The 18209-nt window shown below is 38.7% G+C and overlaps 1 protein-coding gene across 3 annotated transcripts in view; it reads right to left on the bottom strand.

The window, feature by feature from the left end:
* The window catches only part of BMP2K (BMP2 inducible kinase), a 113418-nt gene that overhangs the window by 77164 nt on the left and 18045 nt on the right, over window positions 1–18209 (bottom strand). For all 3 annotated transcript variants that reach the window (XR_004645951.1, XM_034772458.1, XM_034772459.1), the window contains exon 2: window positions 119–237. Coding sequence is in view for 2 of the 3 variants with exons in the window: in XM_034772458.1 (XP_034628349.1) it covers window positions 119–237 (119 nt within the window). In the remaining variant the exon portion in view is untranslated. The remainder of the gene's footprint in view (window positions 1–118; window positions 238–18209) is intronic.

The raw sequence follows: 18209 nt of genomic DNA, 5'->3' as shown, positions 1-18209 counted from the left end.
TCTTCCAAAAGTAGAGGATATCTATATTCCTAATCTCACTCCTCTAGAAAAGTAAAACTGCAAAATTTCCATTCAAATCCATGCCTGCTATATACCATCAAATAGTTGCTTTACTTACCATAATTGTTATTTCTCTTTTGCAAATGTTGAGGTCAGGCACATTATTAACATACATTCGTTTCAGTGCGCAGCGTACTCCACCATGGGTACGCACCAGGAACACAGTGGAAAAGCCACCTGAGGAAAAAAAATTACAGAAAAAAAAAAAGTCAGACCACTTGAGTTTCCATTATTCCAGCAGTTCTCAAACTTTTGTACTGGTGACCCCTTCCACACTGCAAGCCTCTGAGTGTGACTCCCCCTTATAAATTAAAAACACTTTTTATATTTAACACTATTATAAATGCTGGAGGCGAAGCGTGGTTTGGGGTGGAGGCTGACAGCTCACGACCCCCCATGTAATAGCCTCATGACCCCCTGAGGGGTCCCAACCCCCAGTTTGAAAACCCCTCCATTATTCCTTTAAAAATTTAACACTTTTTTTAATCAAGTACGAAGTCACTGACACTTTGGTCCTCTTGTAATTGTATTTAATTGTTGGTTAACAATTTAAGGCTCCTACAATATGTTATGCAGTGCTATTGGCTGAAAAATGTTTATTTCACATTAATATTAGTCTGTCAACTCCTGAAACTTGTAACTATTGCCATTTGCAGATGACAATAATGAAACTTTTCTGAGAGGTTTAATCCAGAACGAAAGTGCCATGTTTTATATTTTTAATTCTATACTTATTCACAATTTTTAAGCTTTATTTGGCAAATTCACCCCATCCTTCATCAAGTACACAACCTAAACTTAAGTTTAGGAAATTCTTTTGGCACCCTAGAAAGCTACGGGGGTAGGCAAAGTATCCAGAGAACTGTAAAGATAAAGCCTGTAAAAAGGTCAAACTTGGAAAAAAAAGACACTTGCTAATTGAATTTTTCACACAATGCAAGTGACAATTTAAACTTAATCTGCTTTTACTCGTGTTGCCAAGAGGATCAACAATATGTACATATGAGAATGAAATTAAACTCTCCCTTCATCAGTCAAATCAGCCCCCATCTAAAAGCACCACCTTCAATATGAAATGCACATTTCAGTTTCAAGTATTACACACACTTGAGTCATCCTGCCAATTTTTGTGTATTTTTGTTTTTAGTTTTTCTCCTCACCTTGCTATGATAAGAACCATACAAACAATAGGTAAAAACAACTGTACAGGGAAAACAGTGAAACTGCATATGCACAAAGTGCTTTCAATTGCACTAAACCAACAGAAAACCCTTTTCCCTCTCTAATCTTCATTACGGTAAACCTAGGGGCTATTTGTAACAATAGTAGATTTGAAAAATATTCAAAAGTGTGATTTTCAAGTCTGTAGTGTCTTCAAGTCCACATCTTTCCCTCGCTTCTAGGCAAACTGTCTCAACTCAACAAAATCATGTCAATCAGGGCTCTCTATAATTCACTGCAATCTGATCATGAGTCTAAATACTCATCTGGGAATTATGACTCAACAATGCAGAAAATGAAAGGTTATAAACAAGGATGTAAATACACAAATAAAAAAATGAAATGCTTAACTACTATGACAACCATTTCTCCTATTCAAAAAGGCATAATTTTTTTTTAAATTACTGTAATAATCCAGAAATTAATCCACCATTTAAGAGATATAATGGCTCTTTTGACAATTTGCATTGGAAAAGGGAGAGGGTGATCATATATGAAGACATCCTTAACATTCTGGCAAATAGTTTTTAGAAGTTCTTTAGACGTATTAGTATGGGCCTCCTGAAAAACACAAGGAAAGGTATTTTGAGATACTGAAACCGTCATTGCAAATGTACGTAATGTAACATTTATGCTATACTTCACTATTTTACCTAAAAATATCAAATTCAGGGTGAGGCAATTTAAAATTGTTTAAATTCTTTAGGTGTGTGGGGTGTTTTTTTGTTTGTTTGTTTTTAAGATCATTATGATTTAAATCCAGTTGAGACTTTGTAAAATGCATTTGAAAATGTGTGCTATAATGAAATAACACATGGTGGTTTTTTTAAATGCCTGAGGGTATCTTATTTGATTTTTACAAAACTGTTATAGACAAAAACAAAATATTGAAAGGCTTTGATCCTGCCAGCACTCAAGCAGAGAGGTAATTTGTCACATAAACAGTCTCACTGACTTCAACAGGACTACTCAAATGCTTGAAAACAAAGCATGTACATGTAAGCATTTGTAGCGTAGGAGTTGAAAATTTTATTTATTAAAATTTAGAGGCAAAACATCCATCATTCCAAACCAAATTGCTTCACTGTTAAAAGTTATTTAAGATTTTCAATATATTAAAGTTGTGATTTTTTTTTTAAATGTTTGGTTACACGGGCTAAAATTTTAAAAAACCTCAAATTCAGCTCAAAATCCAAGTGGGATTTTTCCACCACAGTGACTTTAAAGCACACAAGTCCAAATTACTTCAAATGCAAGCCCTGATGGAGAGTATAGCCTAGTCTAAACATTTCAACTTTGGCTTGGGGAAGTTTGATATATCAGAAAGTGGTGTCAGATGCAAATTGTGTGGGATATTTGCTTGTCAATTTTGTGGTGTTCTTACAGAAAAGATGTTAATGAGGCCTTGGACTTGTCTTTTTCAGCACAGAGGAGCATCTTAAGTGCCACACTTTAGTAGGAAAAAACCTCCAAAATATGAAATTCTACTATGAGGAAATAAAACACTTTACTTTCATCTGATTTTATGGTCTTAAATTGCTCAAGAACTAGCAACACAAAAAACAATATTTCAATACAACAATTAAATAAAAAATTTCAGTCGTGATTTTTAGTCACCTAGACCAGATGTGAAAAAGTGGAAGTAACTGGCTGTAGTATCTGAAGACTCAGGGTAATTATTTTTTTTGCCATGAAAAAGCAACATTATCTAGTATTTAAAGCATGGGACTGAGTCAGGAGAGTTGATTCTATTCCTATCTTTGTCACTGAGTTGCTGTATGATCATAAACAAGTCAGGCTCATGCCCCAGTTTTCCCATCTGTAAAATACCCTCTGATATCAAGCACAATTAGAGCCTCTGGTGAAAGGTGCTATGAAAGTATTAGCTTCAAACAAAACTAGGAAGTAGCTAAAATATTTATGGTAAATATGTGACGTGGACTTCTACGATACTGAGGATCGTAACAAGAAACCAAGATGAAATTTTGCCCTTCATCACCAAGATTCCTACAGAGAGGATGAAAACCATCAACACTGTTTTGCTGGCTAGAGGCTGCCTAGACTTTTGCAGCTTAAAAAAAAAAAAATAGAAAAGCTTCTTAGGTTGGTTTGAACAAAGAATCTTCTTTCCACGTTTAGAAAAGATAAGGGGAGAACGTTACTCTCCAGAAAAACAAGGCATTTGTTCTTTAACATACAAAAGAAGTAGCTTCAGGAAGTACCTAGTTAAGGAGTTTCCACTTTTCAGTAGGTCTCTTGAGCAAATCATCTTTGAGCACTACTATTGGTCTAATTTTGAAGGCAAGTCATAATGAATGTTTAGATTGTGGTTGTGAACTGCCAAAATGGCAGCAGTGGAAAAGACTGTAGCCCCACAAGCCCTTCTGCTTCCCATTACCTATAGCCAACTGAAACCCCTTCAGATGAACACTCACAGCTAAGACCAGGAAAAGAGAGACTGAGGAAGGCTAAGTTTGGGGGCCAATCACCAACCCACCAGACTTGGGCTCATTGGGCGCTTACCTGCTCTTCGGAGCCTCAAATGCTAGCCATGAGCATTAATACATTACTTTTGACATTTTTGGTGGCAGTGATAGCCCTGACTAGACTGTTTTGGTGAAAGTCTATTTTAGTCTTGCAGGGAGCCTGCAATAGCAGCTTTGAGATGTGTGAACACTGATCTCAGTTAGGAGTTAGCTCAGATGCCCAGTAATTTAAATGTCCAATTTGTTAACCATCTTTCTGCTGATCAAAGCATGTTAGGGAAAAAGAGGTGGAATCACATCTACAAGTGTTAATTTGTAGATTGCCTGCAAGGAGTAGGAGAAGGGGAGCCTCAAAACCCCATACCTCCGGGGGCTCCTCTTTCCCTCTGCTCCTATGAGAAAGGCAACACAGCTTCTTCCCACGTCACTAGGGCCCAATCTGCAGAAGGAACTCAAAGGTCCCCCTCACTGCCGGTACAGGTTTACAGCAGCTGCACTACTCACAGCCTCTTAATTACCAGGTTCTCTAATCCCAATCCCTCCAGCCCTAAAGAGGCATGGAGTAGGCAAGATTCTCAGAGCTGAACTGTTCTGAGGAATGCCTCTGAAACATACACACGTACTTCAAGAGTGTCCCTCAGTTATAGCCAACCCTATCATTCTCCTGAAACTTCTCAAACTCAGAGTCCAAAAGGAGACAGGGTGCCCTGTTTGTAGTCTTCCATCTGAAATGCCAAGGACTCAGAGCTTCCAAGTCCTCTGTTATTACATGGATTAGACCAGTGGCTCTCAAAGTTTTTTTTACTGGTGACCCCTTTCACATAGCAAACCTCTGAGTGCGACCCCCCTTATAAATTAAAAAACACTTTTTAATATAGTTAACGCCATTATAAATGCTGGAGACAAAGTGGGGCTTGGGGTGGAGGTTGACAGCTCGCGACCCCCCCCATGTAATAACCTCACGACCCCGAGGGGTCCCAACCCCCAGTTTGAGAACCCCTGGATTAGTACCTAGTACGTTCTGAACACCGCCTCATCCTCATGGGACAGGGATGACACCAGAGAGATTAGGGTCTCCATATGGAACTTAGTTTTCTTTATCTATTTATTGAGCCTTTTGAGATCTAGAATGGCTCGGATTTCCCCTATACACTTCTGAACGATAAAGAAAATGGAGTGGAATCCTGAGAATCTTTCTTCTGGGGGGAATGCTCCCTATTACTCCCATACAGAAGGTAAGAAATCTCCTTCTGGATTAAGCTGTTCTTTATAGGGTCGTTTGAGATGGAATCCATACTCAAGGGACTATTCCTGACGCACTATCTCCCTGACCCACTGGTCTGTGGTTGAAGCAGCCCATTCCTCCACAAAGTGGGAACTCTTGCCCACAAGCTTGAGCTCCAGGGGGAGACCCAGGTAGCCTTGGTCATAGACTTTGGGAGCAGTACTATTCCACAGCTTTCCTCTGGAGAACCTGCTGTCTCTTCACTGTTATTTCTGTGAGGATGAAAGCAAAAGAACACCCTTGTCTGAAGGCCAGTCTGTACTCTCTCAAAAATATGGTGTAGCATCAGGAGAGACTATTTAGATGTCTAGCTTCTCTCTCCCTTAAATTCGTTGTTGCACAGCACCTGCTTCCAGTGGCTATCCAGGGACAGAGCTGTAGGTGGCACCTGGTCACTGAACTGGAGACCATGGCTTTGACGGAGAATCTCATCACATCTCTTGTGGCATCAGCAACGAATGCTGTTGGCAGGAAAAGCTTTCTTTTAAACAGAGCCCAAATCAGGGTGATCTACATACTTGAGGGATTAAAGATCTTCTAGCCATGAAAGAGATGCTCTTGCAATGCAAGCAGCTGCTAGGGATGCCCTGAGGGAGGCTGAAGAGGCCTAAAACTTTTCTTTGAGAATGGCCCCCATTTTTCTATCAGTGGGGTCCTTAGGCTAGAACTCCCCTTCTGAGGAGATAACCACATTTTTAGCCAGGGACGCTATGGCAGCAACAATCTTCAACATCTCTGTAATTGCAATTTTTGGTTCCTGGATCTTACAGAACCTAAGATCATGTTTGTTAATATGTCCTTCTCTGACTTACCCCATTCGTCCTTTATTACTTCCTTGAAAGAGGAGTGTAGACGAATCGTGACCTCAGGGGAGGATTTGGGGGAGGCGGGGAGAAATTTGCTCAAAGGCTTACTCTTGGGATTTTGTTCAGGCCGAATCTGAATCACAGATACAGCTTTTAAAACAATGAGGAGTCCTTGTGGCACCTTAGAGACTAAAATTTATTTGGGCATAAAACCCACTTCAGCAAATGCATGGAGTGAAAGACAGTAAGCAGCATATATATTACAGCACATGAAAAGATGGGAGTTGCCTTACCAAGTGTGGGGGTCACTGCTAACAAGGCTAATTCATCGAATTTCTCAATTGGAAAAAACTTTGCTGAGTCTTTCCCCCGTCCTGATCGGAGTCACAGCCCAGCAATTCACCATCCTCTGTGGAAGAGGGCAAGGGAGGAGGAATCGGAGGACCCATAACTCCTAAGTCTTTTACACTTTCTTCCCCTACTTTACTCTGATTTTTTTAGCTTCTTTAGCTCGCTTAGAGATCACACAAGCTCTCTAGTGGCTTTGATAAGGCCTGTTGGAGCTAGCCATACTGAGAGCCTTAAGTGCTTTTGTGAGATCTCACAGTCCTTGGCTACTGGGACCCACCTAGAGATAGGAGAGGGGAAAAGCTAGAGCCCGCCTGGCCAAACTGGGAAGTAAGGGGGTGCTTATGAGCCCTGCTTTTTTCCCCCCATTGTGCTTACGACCCATTTTAGAACTTGGGCAGGGGAAGATTTTGGACTCTGCAAGTCTGCCCTCCAGGGAACACTTGGGACTTGACCGAATGAGTTAACTGGGATCCTCCTCATCCTTAGAGCCCCTCCCTCTTCTGCCCACAGACTCCTTGTCCATTTCCCCCAATGTTGAAGTCGCAGCTGTTCTGGTGCATAGAGAATCCCACAAGCCTGTCTGACTCATGGCCCCAGGACCTAACAAAGTTAGGTTCAAGAAGGCTGGGTGCAGGTTGGGCACAACTCACTGTCTGGCGAGCAGTCTCTCAGACAGAGCATCATTTGGATTTCATTCAGTGTGTTTTAGGTGGCTCTGCCATACCTGGATGGTTCACAGGAACCAGGAGGGAGGCACTGCAGCTGAGGCTCCAGGGGCATTCCAACACCCAGCTAAAAACTGACTTGGGAGGAGATCACAGCTCACCACTGCCTTAAATTTGGACAAGAAAGCCCCCCTTAGGCAGACACGAAGGCAGGAGCTGCACGCAGCTGCACACTGCCATGGACGCAGAGAATCTAGAAGCAAGCAGGAGCTGAGGTCAAGTGGCCAGACCACGCGGCTGCAAATCTTTCATCCACCTCTGTGCTGCAGAGAAGAGAGCAGTCCAGACATCAAGAATTATGGGAGACATTGGGTTGCAGAAACAATCAGTTTAATTCACTAACTACAGATAATATTTCCTTTCTTTAATAAATCAATTATTGTTGCGATCAATCAATGAAGCTTAACCAATAGAAGGTTATGGAGTTATTTCAGCCCTAACTACAAATACCTACAGGGGAAACAGAAATTTGATAGTGGGCTCTTCAATTTAGCAGACAAAGTTATAACAAGATACAAAGGGTGGAAGATGGAGAAATTCAGACTGTAAATAAGATAAAAAAATTAAACAGTGTGGGTAATTAACCATTGGAACAATTTACTAATGGCTATGGTGGAGTCCCCCTCATTGGCAACTTTTAAATCATGATTTGGTTATTTTTTTTAAACATGCTCTGGCTGAAACAGGAATTATTTTAGGGAAGTTCCATGTTATGCAGATGGTCAGACTAGATAACTGTGGGCCCCTCCTGCCTTATAAACTATCAAATTATTAGGAATTCCTTACAACAGCATCAGCAGTTATATCAGCTAGGATAAAATATTACAAGGGCTATGGGCTGATTAGCAGTTGGGCTCAACAAGTTCTCTCACTGTTCAAGATGAGAAAAAGAAAGTGTGTAAACAACCTCCCCCTTTCCCCCCCAAGGAAATTCCCCCGTCTTTCACTTCCAGGTTCTTGTGAATTAGCTCACTGCTATTGGCTGAATCCAGATATACTACAGTGTTTTAATGAAAACACTCCACCAAAATTTTAAAAAGGCAAAATTATTTCTATTCACATTACACTGGGTAAATCCCTTCGTTAAGCCACGTCAGCCTTCATACTTAATCTACATGGCAGTATCTCTTGAAAGTGAAATTGGAAGTTGGCCATAAGGAAACAAAATATTATAGACAACTTATCTGCTTACCATATTGATTTTTAACCCCTTTAGAAACAAATGCAACTGAAAATTCTTATCTTATCTCTACCCCCAGTGAAACTATCATGAATAGGGTCTATATCATGAGAGAAAGGCTAAGAAACATCACTGTGAGAAAGTTTTGAGGTACAGGTCTGTCGCATCTTAGGCACATTTAACATGTGCGATTTCAGCTTTACGCGGTCGGCAAAAACAAAACAAAAAGAGAGAAAAATAATTTAAATACTGTTTCTGTAGTGCGGGCGATTCCGCCTGCCATTACACTCAATGTACTTTGACTATACGCGATTTTCGCTTTAGGTGCTGACTGCGGAACGTAACCCCAGCGTAAGATGAGACAGACCTGTATCATGTATAAGGAAAAAGTACCTTGATCTTCCAGATTTATTTTCTAAGGCATAAATAGATCTGTATGTATTATGAGTGTACTATTACTAGTTTCACAGTGTTAGTCTTGAAGTCTAATAGCTAGCTAATGTAGTGCTCAGAAACACCAAATCCCACTTGGCTATGAACAGTCTCCACCACAGTTATAATGAAAGACAAACACCCAAGAAAAATCAAACCAAACATATTTATAAGTAGGTTTTATTAACTTGTATTTTAGCAGGTCTACAAAGTTGCAACAGTTGCCACTCACGCTAAATTGTGAAGATGAGCGCAATCACCATAGACTCTTAAATAAACACACTCAGTTTTTCCTATAAAAACTTTATAATTACTGTTATTTAGACACTAAATAATTTAAGCCACAAAATTCTTTTAAGTTATTTATATCATGAGATTGACCAAACAAAACTAGACCTTTATAGTGTTTGTCACTATATGAATCCCGTTTATACCCACACTGATTTTAACCACTTCTCATTGTAGCACACCTCAAAAAGCTGGGAGTGAGGGAGGCAAGGAGAAGACAAGGGAGAGATCACTACTCGGTGCTGCTTTTATAAAATTCTCTAACTCAGTGATTCTCAACCAGCGGTCCGGTGCCCCCTAGGGGCCTCCAAGCAGGGCCAGCATTAGACTTGCTGGGGCCCAGGGCTGAAAGCCAAAACCCACCACATGGAGCTGAAGCCCAGGTCCCTGAACCCTGCCACCCAGGGCTGAAGCCTGAGCAATGTAGCTTCATGGGGCTCCAGGAAATTGCCCTGCTTGCTACCCCCAATGCTGGCGCTGGCTTTTATATGCAGAAAACCAGTTACAGTAGTACAGGTGGGCCATGGAGGTTTTATAGCATGATGGAGGGCCCTCCAAAAGAAAAAGGTTGAGAACCTCTGCTCTAACCATTACATCACTAATGCTTCTGCTTCAACTATACCAGAAATCAGTTTCTTTTTTTCCCCTGGCAACTGCCCCCACTAACAACCTATGCAACCAATTAAAGTCATCTTCACAAAAAGAAAAATTAAGAATAGGATAGAAAACAAAAAAGTGACAACCTACAAATGTATGCACAGCCAGACCAACAATGGGAAATATAGCTAGTGAAGTTTCAATAATTTGGGTTGGTAAAGATTAACAAAAGTAAAAACTTTCACCCAACAAGATGACCTACTGTCAAATTAGGGTTCCAACATCTCCTTAAAAGGGTGACCCATTACATCTCCTGTCAGCATGCATCTCAAAAAATTTTCCCCACCTCCCTCCATTTATACTTTTATGAAACTTTGAGAATCCAGGTATTACAAGTTTTCATTCATGGTCTATACATTTCCACATCTTTTAGTCCAGGTATTATCAAATTAATTTCTAAATTACAAATTTGTTTGATTAGATTAAGTTAAATGTTCCTCCTCTCCACAAGAACACATGCAAAGTAAAATTCCATGAAAGCCTGAAGTAGACCCTTTCCCTGCTAAGGGGACCCCCCCCCCCCCCCCCCGTTTAAATGGGCCGGCCACCAATAGCAATTTAAATACAAATATGCAAGTAACTGTAATAGATAATTTAAACATAAGAAAGGCCATACTGAGTCAGACCAAGGCTCCATCTAGCCCAATATCGGTCTTCCCACAGTGGCCAGGTGCCCCAGAGGAAAATGAACAGAACAGATAATCATCAAGTGATCCATCCCCCGTCACCCATTCCCAGCTTCTGGTAAACAGAGGCTAGGGACACCATCCCCGCCCATCCTGGCTAATAGCCATGGATGGACCTATCCTCCATGAATTTATCTAGTTCTTTTTGAAACCCTGTCATAGTCTTGGCCTTCACAACATCTTCTGGCAAGGAGTTCCACAGGTTGATTGTGTGTTGTTTGTTTTAAACCTGCTGCCTATTAATTTCATTTGGTAGCCCCTAATTAAAGCCTATGAGATGAATAATACCAGTACCAACAATGGGCCAGAGACAAAACATTGATAAATAGATCATGCCAATGTATAATGTTGTTAAATACAAAGTAAATACCATGGTAAAACATGCTCTCTAACCGGATAGAATAGTACACCTATGCACTTGAGAGGGAAGAGATTTTTCTACAGACAGCTTTTAGTATGGCCAACAAGAGCTGTGCAATTTGAATATATTCACAGGAAGCTAAACTACTACTGAAAATAGAGTCATGTTTGGTAAATCTACTCCTGCTTGGGAAAATCCATTTTTAAAAAGTCTTAAATTCAGAAAAAAAAAATACATTAGCCATGCTACTTGTGACAGACCATTTTATGGGCATCTTCACCCATACGCAACAGACTTAGGAAGCAGCAGTTATGAACTAAGGGTAAAATTCTCAAAAGCAGTTAATGCACTTAGGTGCTTTAGGTACTTGTGAAAATTTTACACAAAGTCTTTGATTGGGCTTACATCCATGGTGACAGGATGAATTTTCAAAGCAATTAGTCACATTCATGAGTCATATATAAAATTAATAAATAGAAAATATTTTAAATATTAATAAATAGATAAACTAATTCCTGCATTTTATTCCACTTTATGTATTGTTTTGTGAAACGAAGATTTTTTTAAAAAAAATATTAATTCTTCTCTGACCCAACATCAATATTTTCAAATCTGTACCCATTTATTGGGTATTAACATTTCACAAATTTATCTCTGGCTTTTTTTTTTTTTTTTTTAAGCTGAATACCCACTCATTTACATTTAATATCTCCTCTTGTCTACTTGTTTCAAGCTTATTAAAAATACCTCTGTTTCTATGAGCTAGGAATAGAGGACAAGATTTTTGGTGCCCAATCTGACACCTTAAGGAGACCTGATTTTCATAAAGTGGTGCACGCCAACTCCTGAAAATCACTTTATAAACTGTCTCCACCTGAGTATAAAAAAATAGTTTAAGTATCCCAAATTACCATTCACTTTAAAGGTATCTTGGCCAGACCAATTAAAGCAAGCTCTTCTAAAGCACATTTGACATCATAACCAAACCTGTACTGTTGTGTCATGTAAATTCAAAGTATGTATCACACAGATCTATGCCATTGTATGCTACCAAAATGTTTCAGGGACATTTAGTGAGGCAAATCAGCGTTAGTATTTTGCTCCTTCCTTATGAATTACATAAAGAATCTTCTGTACTTCTATTTTTGATTTTCCCACCCACGACCACCAGCAGCATATCAGTATAAGCTTACATGCACAGTACCCCAAGAAAGTGAGAAAAGATGAAATCCAAGTAAGTTTGCAATGGTGCTTACAATTGATACATCCATGATTTTTTATAATGTCCTACAATTGTATAGTTCAAGAATTTAACTATCAAGCGTCATCAGGATTTTTCCACAGGACATCAAGAATTACCCTGAACAGGAGAAAGTTCAGTCATTTTAAATTGATTTTAACTTTAAAGTTACAAGAATTGCAAAACTTTAAAAAGACTACCTTAATTTAGCATCTACCATTCCAAAGAAAAGATATTAAAAAATTGAATTTTGCATCCAAGGTAAAAGGCTTTTTCCTTTCCTCAATTAGGATAAATCAAGTGGCCTCTAAGAGACATAATCAACATGGTTGTATAAACTATCCCAAACAATTCATTTCTGAAGCAGAATGTCTAAATGTATGAATACTGTAACCAAAACTAAAAGTTTGGACTGAGGTCTATCAAGCATAACTACAGCACTGCTTTCACTAGCTGCCTTTTTTCTATTAATTAAAAGCAAGATCCAAATTTCTCTAACATTACAAATAATTCATGGACTCCATTGTTTAAGGCACTAAAATACTTTGATTCTTTTAATAAGGAAGCGTGGTAATGAAGTACCATAATTAGTAATGCAAGGTTAACAGATTGCTTTCACTGCCAGTAATATCTTGAGTATGCAGATTCAAATGATAACCCATTTTCACCTATACATTTTGGATTCATATTATACAAGAAAGACTTGTCACTACAAGAATAAAACATCCGAGCAGTCTTAGAAATGAGTTAAGATAAAAATCAATCAAGTTTATGCTTGGTCATGAATCACAATCCTTTTGGCTTCAACTTTTTTTTAATATAAAAAAGAATCAGCTTTTACAGCTCTTTATGACTGGGTGCTATGAAACTGAACTCATAAGCAGGTATCAAGATTTACTTGTAATTAAACAGAATATCAATTATGAATTTGGGGGCTAGAGGTACTGTAGTGTTTTGCAACATAGATCTGCAGCCATCCTCTCACTAGGGTGACCAGACAGCAAATGGGGAAAAAAATCAGGACGGGGGTGGGGGATAATAGGAGCCTATATAAGAAAAAGACCCAAAAATCGGGACTGTCCCTATAAAATTGGGACATCTGGTCACTCTACCTCTCACAGAGGGGAAATACTGATTGAAAGCAGGGCTTAATCTTGAATTTTAGAGACATTAATCTGGCCTGCCTCCAATCTGGTTAGAGACGGAGTAGTCATTTCAGCATTATATGGACATCCTGGAGAAAGCAACCTTTCAAATCTAGACCAACATATTGTACAAAACATCCTTAAACATTTTGCTCCTGACATGTCTGTTGCACAAACACAAATTCTCTTAAAATGCTGTAACCTAAATCCCTGCATTAAATCTTCCCAAAATGGGGACACCAGACTACATCTCCAAATTATGCAAAAGAAAGACTTGATGTGGGTTTACATTTAGGATGAGTAGTCTGACACCTGTCTAAATATTTTATACATCTCATCCCTTACCACACCAATGCACTTCAATCTGCAGTGTTTCCTTTGTATTCCAACATGATTTTGATTTAAAGGTGCATTCAAATACAATGCAACAGCACCTTCTTTCCTCTTGAGGAAATTCAATGCAGAAAACGAATGTTGAACTTAACGTTATATTCATACACAACAAGAAAATTTAAAGTTATAGTTAGTGGTCGTATACAAAAATTCTGAAATGTATATTTGCAATATACAAAAAGAAACCTCTCAATTAATTAGGAGTCTGGTGGCACCTTAAAGACTAACAGATTTATTTGGGCATAAGCTTTGGTGGGTAAAAAACCTTACTTCTTCTCAATTAATTCTTTATAAAAAGGACTCACTCAAACAAGACTTCCTATAACTGAATTTCTTATCCAACAAATAAAAAGGTCATGTGTACAGGACAGGAAAAATTCATGTTTCAGTTTAATCTCATTTATACTAACTGTTGGTGTTACTTGTAATGCCATTAGATCAACTCAAACATGATTAAACTGACTAAGAGGGAAAGCTAGAAGTGCCTCCACTAATTTCCAATGAGAGGTCTTCAAATAAAAATCCATCATTTCTTACCAATGTCATAACTACATACTATGAACTGGATGACAAAAGGAGGTTTGCACAAGCCATCTGTAATTCAAAAGTTTCTTATAACATTCTACCTCGGTATTTTTAGGTAAAACATACAGCAATTTTGTAGTAATCCAATTTCCAAAGGTATGCAGACAATGAAAGTGTAAGGAAATTATTCAAGACCTATCAGGAGATTTCAGACCCTTATGTTTTCAAAATGAGGGTAACAGATCCTTCTTACAGAAACTATTTCCTTTATATTTTAAAAAGATTATGCTATTATTGATTGGTTTGAAGGATGAATTTTTTTCTCTATAAGCAATTAAATGCATCCTTTAGTCAACAGATAAAGTAGTGCAAGCTCATCCCTCACATTCCCACCACTCAGTTAATTGCAACAATCACCAACTGCTAATTGCATCATTTAATAGTGCTATGTTTTTAGAATATCTAACTGTTTTTTTTACAGAAGAACTAGCTTAGGCCAAAGAGCTCTTAAGTAAGTTCAAGAAACATTCAGTTTGGATGCCAGCAAACATTTGATAGTTACAGAACTGTTTAAAAACAAATAAGGTTTTTCTCCAAAGATACAAACATTAATCATTGACATGTGCCATTCTAAGGAATATACTTCTAGTTCTGCCTTGTGAATTTCTATTTGCTGTTTTATTAACCAGAGGGATGTCTTTTCTATTAAAGATAAAATCTTTTTACCAAGAACCAGTTATCTAAGGGATTATGTTAAAAATGTAATCTAGTCCAGAAGAGTTAGTGATGGAAACAGGAATCTAATCTGATTTTAACTAGTCTGATGTCAAGTCTCATACTTATTCAGGGCTCAAACCTTGGAAAGTATCTAACTATAACACAACCATAGTGCAGAAAAGCAGTAGCATACTTTGGCCACCTATACCATCTCCCTTCTTTTAAGAGCCTTGCTCTTAGGACTGTTCTCTTCTCAAAGTGTTTGCTGCAAAACCTGGTAGGCTGCTGTGACATACTGCAATCCCATGTGATATCGCTGGGGTCCATATTTTATTAAATGTAAGCATCACTGCAGGCCAAGGACTGTATGCAACTCCAGGGGGCAGGGTTTCCACAATTCCTCCAGGAACCAAAAACAGTGGGGGCATTGAGGTAAATCACTTAGGTTGTAAACACCACTAAGCAGGTACCACCCACTGGGGAAGCCTGCATACGGTGGTTCAAACTGGGTTTTCTAGAGACCAACTGACAAAGAAAGGGCTTCCACCATAAGAAGGCTGTGCTTAAACTGACTCAGAACAGGTCTACATTTAAAAAGCTGCAGTGGCACAACTGCACTGGTGCAACTCAGCAGCTATAGCACTTTGATTTTTCACACCCCTGAGCGACAGTGTAGACCTGGCCTTTCTGATCTAGCAAGCAGACAAGATCTTCTGTCCAAGGAGACCCCCAAGTCCTACGGGACGGTTGGTAAGTCTTTCAGTGGATGACTCTAGGTATAGTTAGTGTGCATTTCAATCTGTTTTCTTTGTAATGCTTTTTGCTTGATTACAAAGAACCATATAGTAACTTGTAACTGATGGCAATGTACTAGTCATAGCCCTCAGAGAAAGCAAAGCATAGGCATGGTAACTTTTCAAAACTGGCTTGCTGGGCCTTTCACAATGTAAAGCAGGGAGCTGTGAGGCCTTAAAACCCCCACTCACGAGACAGAGAGATACTAGATGAGTTACTCCAGTACTGCTTGGAGGAATTGCATATCTAATGTCAAGTGAGACAGAGTATGGTACAGAAGAGATGGAAGGCAGCTTTGGAGGCCACTGGTGAGACCAGGAGAGAATCTAATAAGTCTATGTTGATGTGAACTAGATACCTTTCAGTCTGCGCCAGAATCATCTACACAGGGCAGTTAGAACACAACATTTTGGTGCACTCTGCAATTCACAATTCCATCACCTGCACTGCGACAGTGCAGACATAGCCTTAGATTCTCTCCTCTCTGTGGGCTATCATCAAGTCAAGCATCATGAACACAGTAGGAGTGGTAGCCATATCAAAGAGGCAAAGGAAATGTGCTGAAAGTACTGTTATCCCAAGGTAAAATATAGGTTTCCCCCATGGGATCAATAAATAAGGATTTACAGGAAGTAGCCTTCAGAGCGATAGAAAGTAGGGAAAGATTCTAAATTTAAGGCTGCTGAAGTGTATGTATGGGAGTGTCCCTATATTGGATTTGAACTTTTCTGGGAACTTACAGAATACACCAAATCAGACACTGCTCTGTTCCAGATTTTTTTGTAACCAGGAATAGAACAGAAGAGAGGCTCTATCACCCATCTCCACAGCAGATAATGGATAGCTTCAGGCCTATCGTGATTCTTTCCTAGGCTGAATTATGATAGGATGAGTCTACATCTTGGGACCTTTTCTAAGGAATATGCCCTTAAGGGAAGTCTCCCAAAGCTCACTCATCCATATGGAAACTGAACAATACTTCGCAAACTGGGGGAGTGGGGGGGGGGGGGGAAGTCAGATCACAAAGTAGGGGATTTCAGTCCAGATTAGTCTGACAAAGTCCGGCAGACTTCTTGAAAGACAGGTCTATTTTCCCCTCAAGCAGCTGTTCTCTCCCAGTGGATTTTCCTGATTGAACCCCAAGCGGATGTTTGCACTGGTATAAGGCTTGTATTTTTTCCTATATTGTCTGGCAAGGGCAATTGACTTTCTATCATCTTGTATACCTGCTCCCTATTAACTTACCACCTGCCATCGTGGCCAGGAAACAAAGTGTCCAGCTACAGCAAAATGGCAAATTCTGTGGCATCTTGGAAATGTACCACTTTCTACAGCCATAGAAAAGAGAAGCCCACAGGGCCTTGACTGAAATAAATGGGGCAAGTTTATACTTTTCAGAGCTACTGTTTCAGACTGAATGCAGATTAAAGCAGCTATCACTGCATCTGTTTATCTCTGAAATGGTAAGGGCTAGCCATAATTTTTTTTTTGTAAATGAAACTGAAAAAATTGACTTTCCTTTGGATCGTTCAGGTGCAAGGAACAAAACTGAACACAGTCCCAATCCCATATGTGAGTGCTGTTACACCTGAAGCAATTGAGGGAGGCATGTATAGACTGAAACTTGCTTACAACAGCAAAATGGTTAGGATCCACCATGTATAGGACAGCAGTTGAAAGCAAAGAAATTGCTGTCTTGCACTATTTAAGCGCTGGTGGATAAAAATACCTAAATCTGGAAGTTCTGCAAAACTAAAATACCATGAAAAGAATAATGAATTTTAGGATCCTGACTAAGTCAAAGTACTGGCAGAATAGGGTTAAGAATATAGTTCGGCCATACATGGCCGAAACAAAATTTTAGAAAACAGATTTAACTAATCTGCTATTAAAATTGTTTGTATCTTAGAAGCATTTTATTGTATATTATATAGTTTTCAAATTTCAGCAGTGTTGTGGGTTGTTTGTAATTAATTTTACTTCTAAATTCCATGCTGTGGAGTTTGAAGCTTTTTAACAAAACTTACCAAACACACCATGCTCAATAGGTAAATCTCAGCTGGAGATGACCTCACTGGTTAATTCAGCTACTGGTTAAGTCCTCACTTGATTGGAAAGTCTTTGTGTAACCAGAAAATCAGCTCCCATGGAAATACGATTTATAGAACAAGGCAGATTAAAAAAAAAAAAAACAAATTTTAATTTAAATATTTTATTTAAAACAGATGTATTTTAAATAAGTTTATTTTTAAAAAGAAAAAAGTATTTTAATTTAAATTTGGAATTGTGACAACCTATGTTAAGGATTAAACTAACAGTAATCTATTAAAATCACTTAAATAAAAAAATATTCAAGCAGGACATGGAGGCTACAAAAGTTTTAAAGAAAATCAAACCAATGAATGGTAAAAATTTGGAGCCAGAGTTTGCTGAAGTGCTAAACCAGATGTTGACAGCAACAGCTTCTTCTGCAGGTGAAGAAAGACTATTTTCTTCATTTAAATTTATTCAAAGTTAAATTGGAAGTTGAAAAAGCAGGAAAACTTGTTTTCCCTTTTCTAGTCTATAAATATAAACAAGCTCTGAGAGGATGAGCTCTACCTGTTCTAAAGTCTTAAAGTCTTCCTTTTGTTTAATAAAACAGTTTTAATTGCAAAATATGTTTTTATCAAAACTTACATAAGAAGAGAGATCCAGCACATTTAGGGTAGTTTTACTTAATAAAAAATAATATTTTAAAAGGCAGCTTGTGTGAATTTTAGCCAAATTCCACTTTCAATCCAAATGCAGCTCAATACAAAACGTAAGTAAAAAATTAGTCTAGTAAAGAAGAAATGAATCATTCACAAATTTTCC

This window comes from Trachemys scripta, chromosome 5 (genome assembly GCF_013100865.1).
Source record: "Trachemys scripta elegans isolate TJP31775 chromosome 5, CAS_Tse_1.0, whole genome shotgun sequence".
In the NCBI taxonomy this organism is placed as follows: Eukaryota; Metazoa; Chordata; order Testudines; family Emydidae; genus Trachemys; species Trachemys scripta.
Note: the sequence above shows the minus strand (reverse complement) of the source record. Positions and strands in the feature narration are given on the sequence as shown.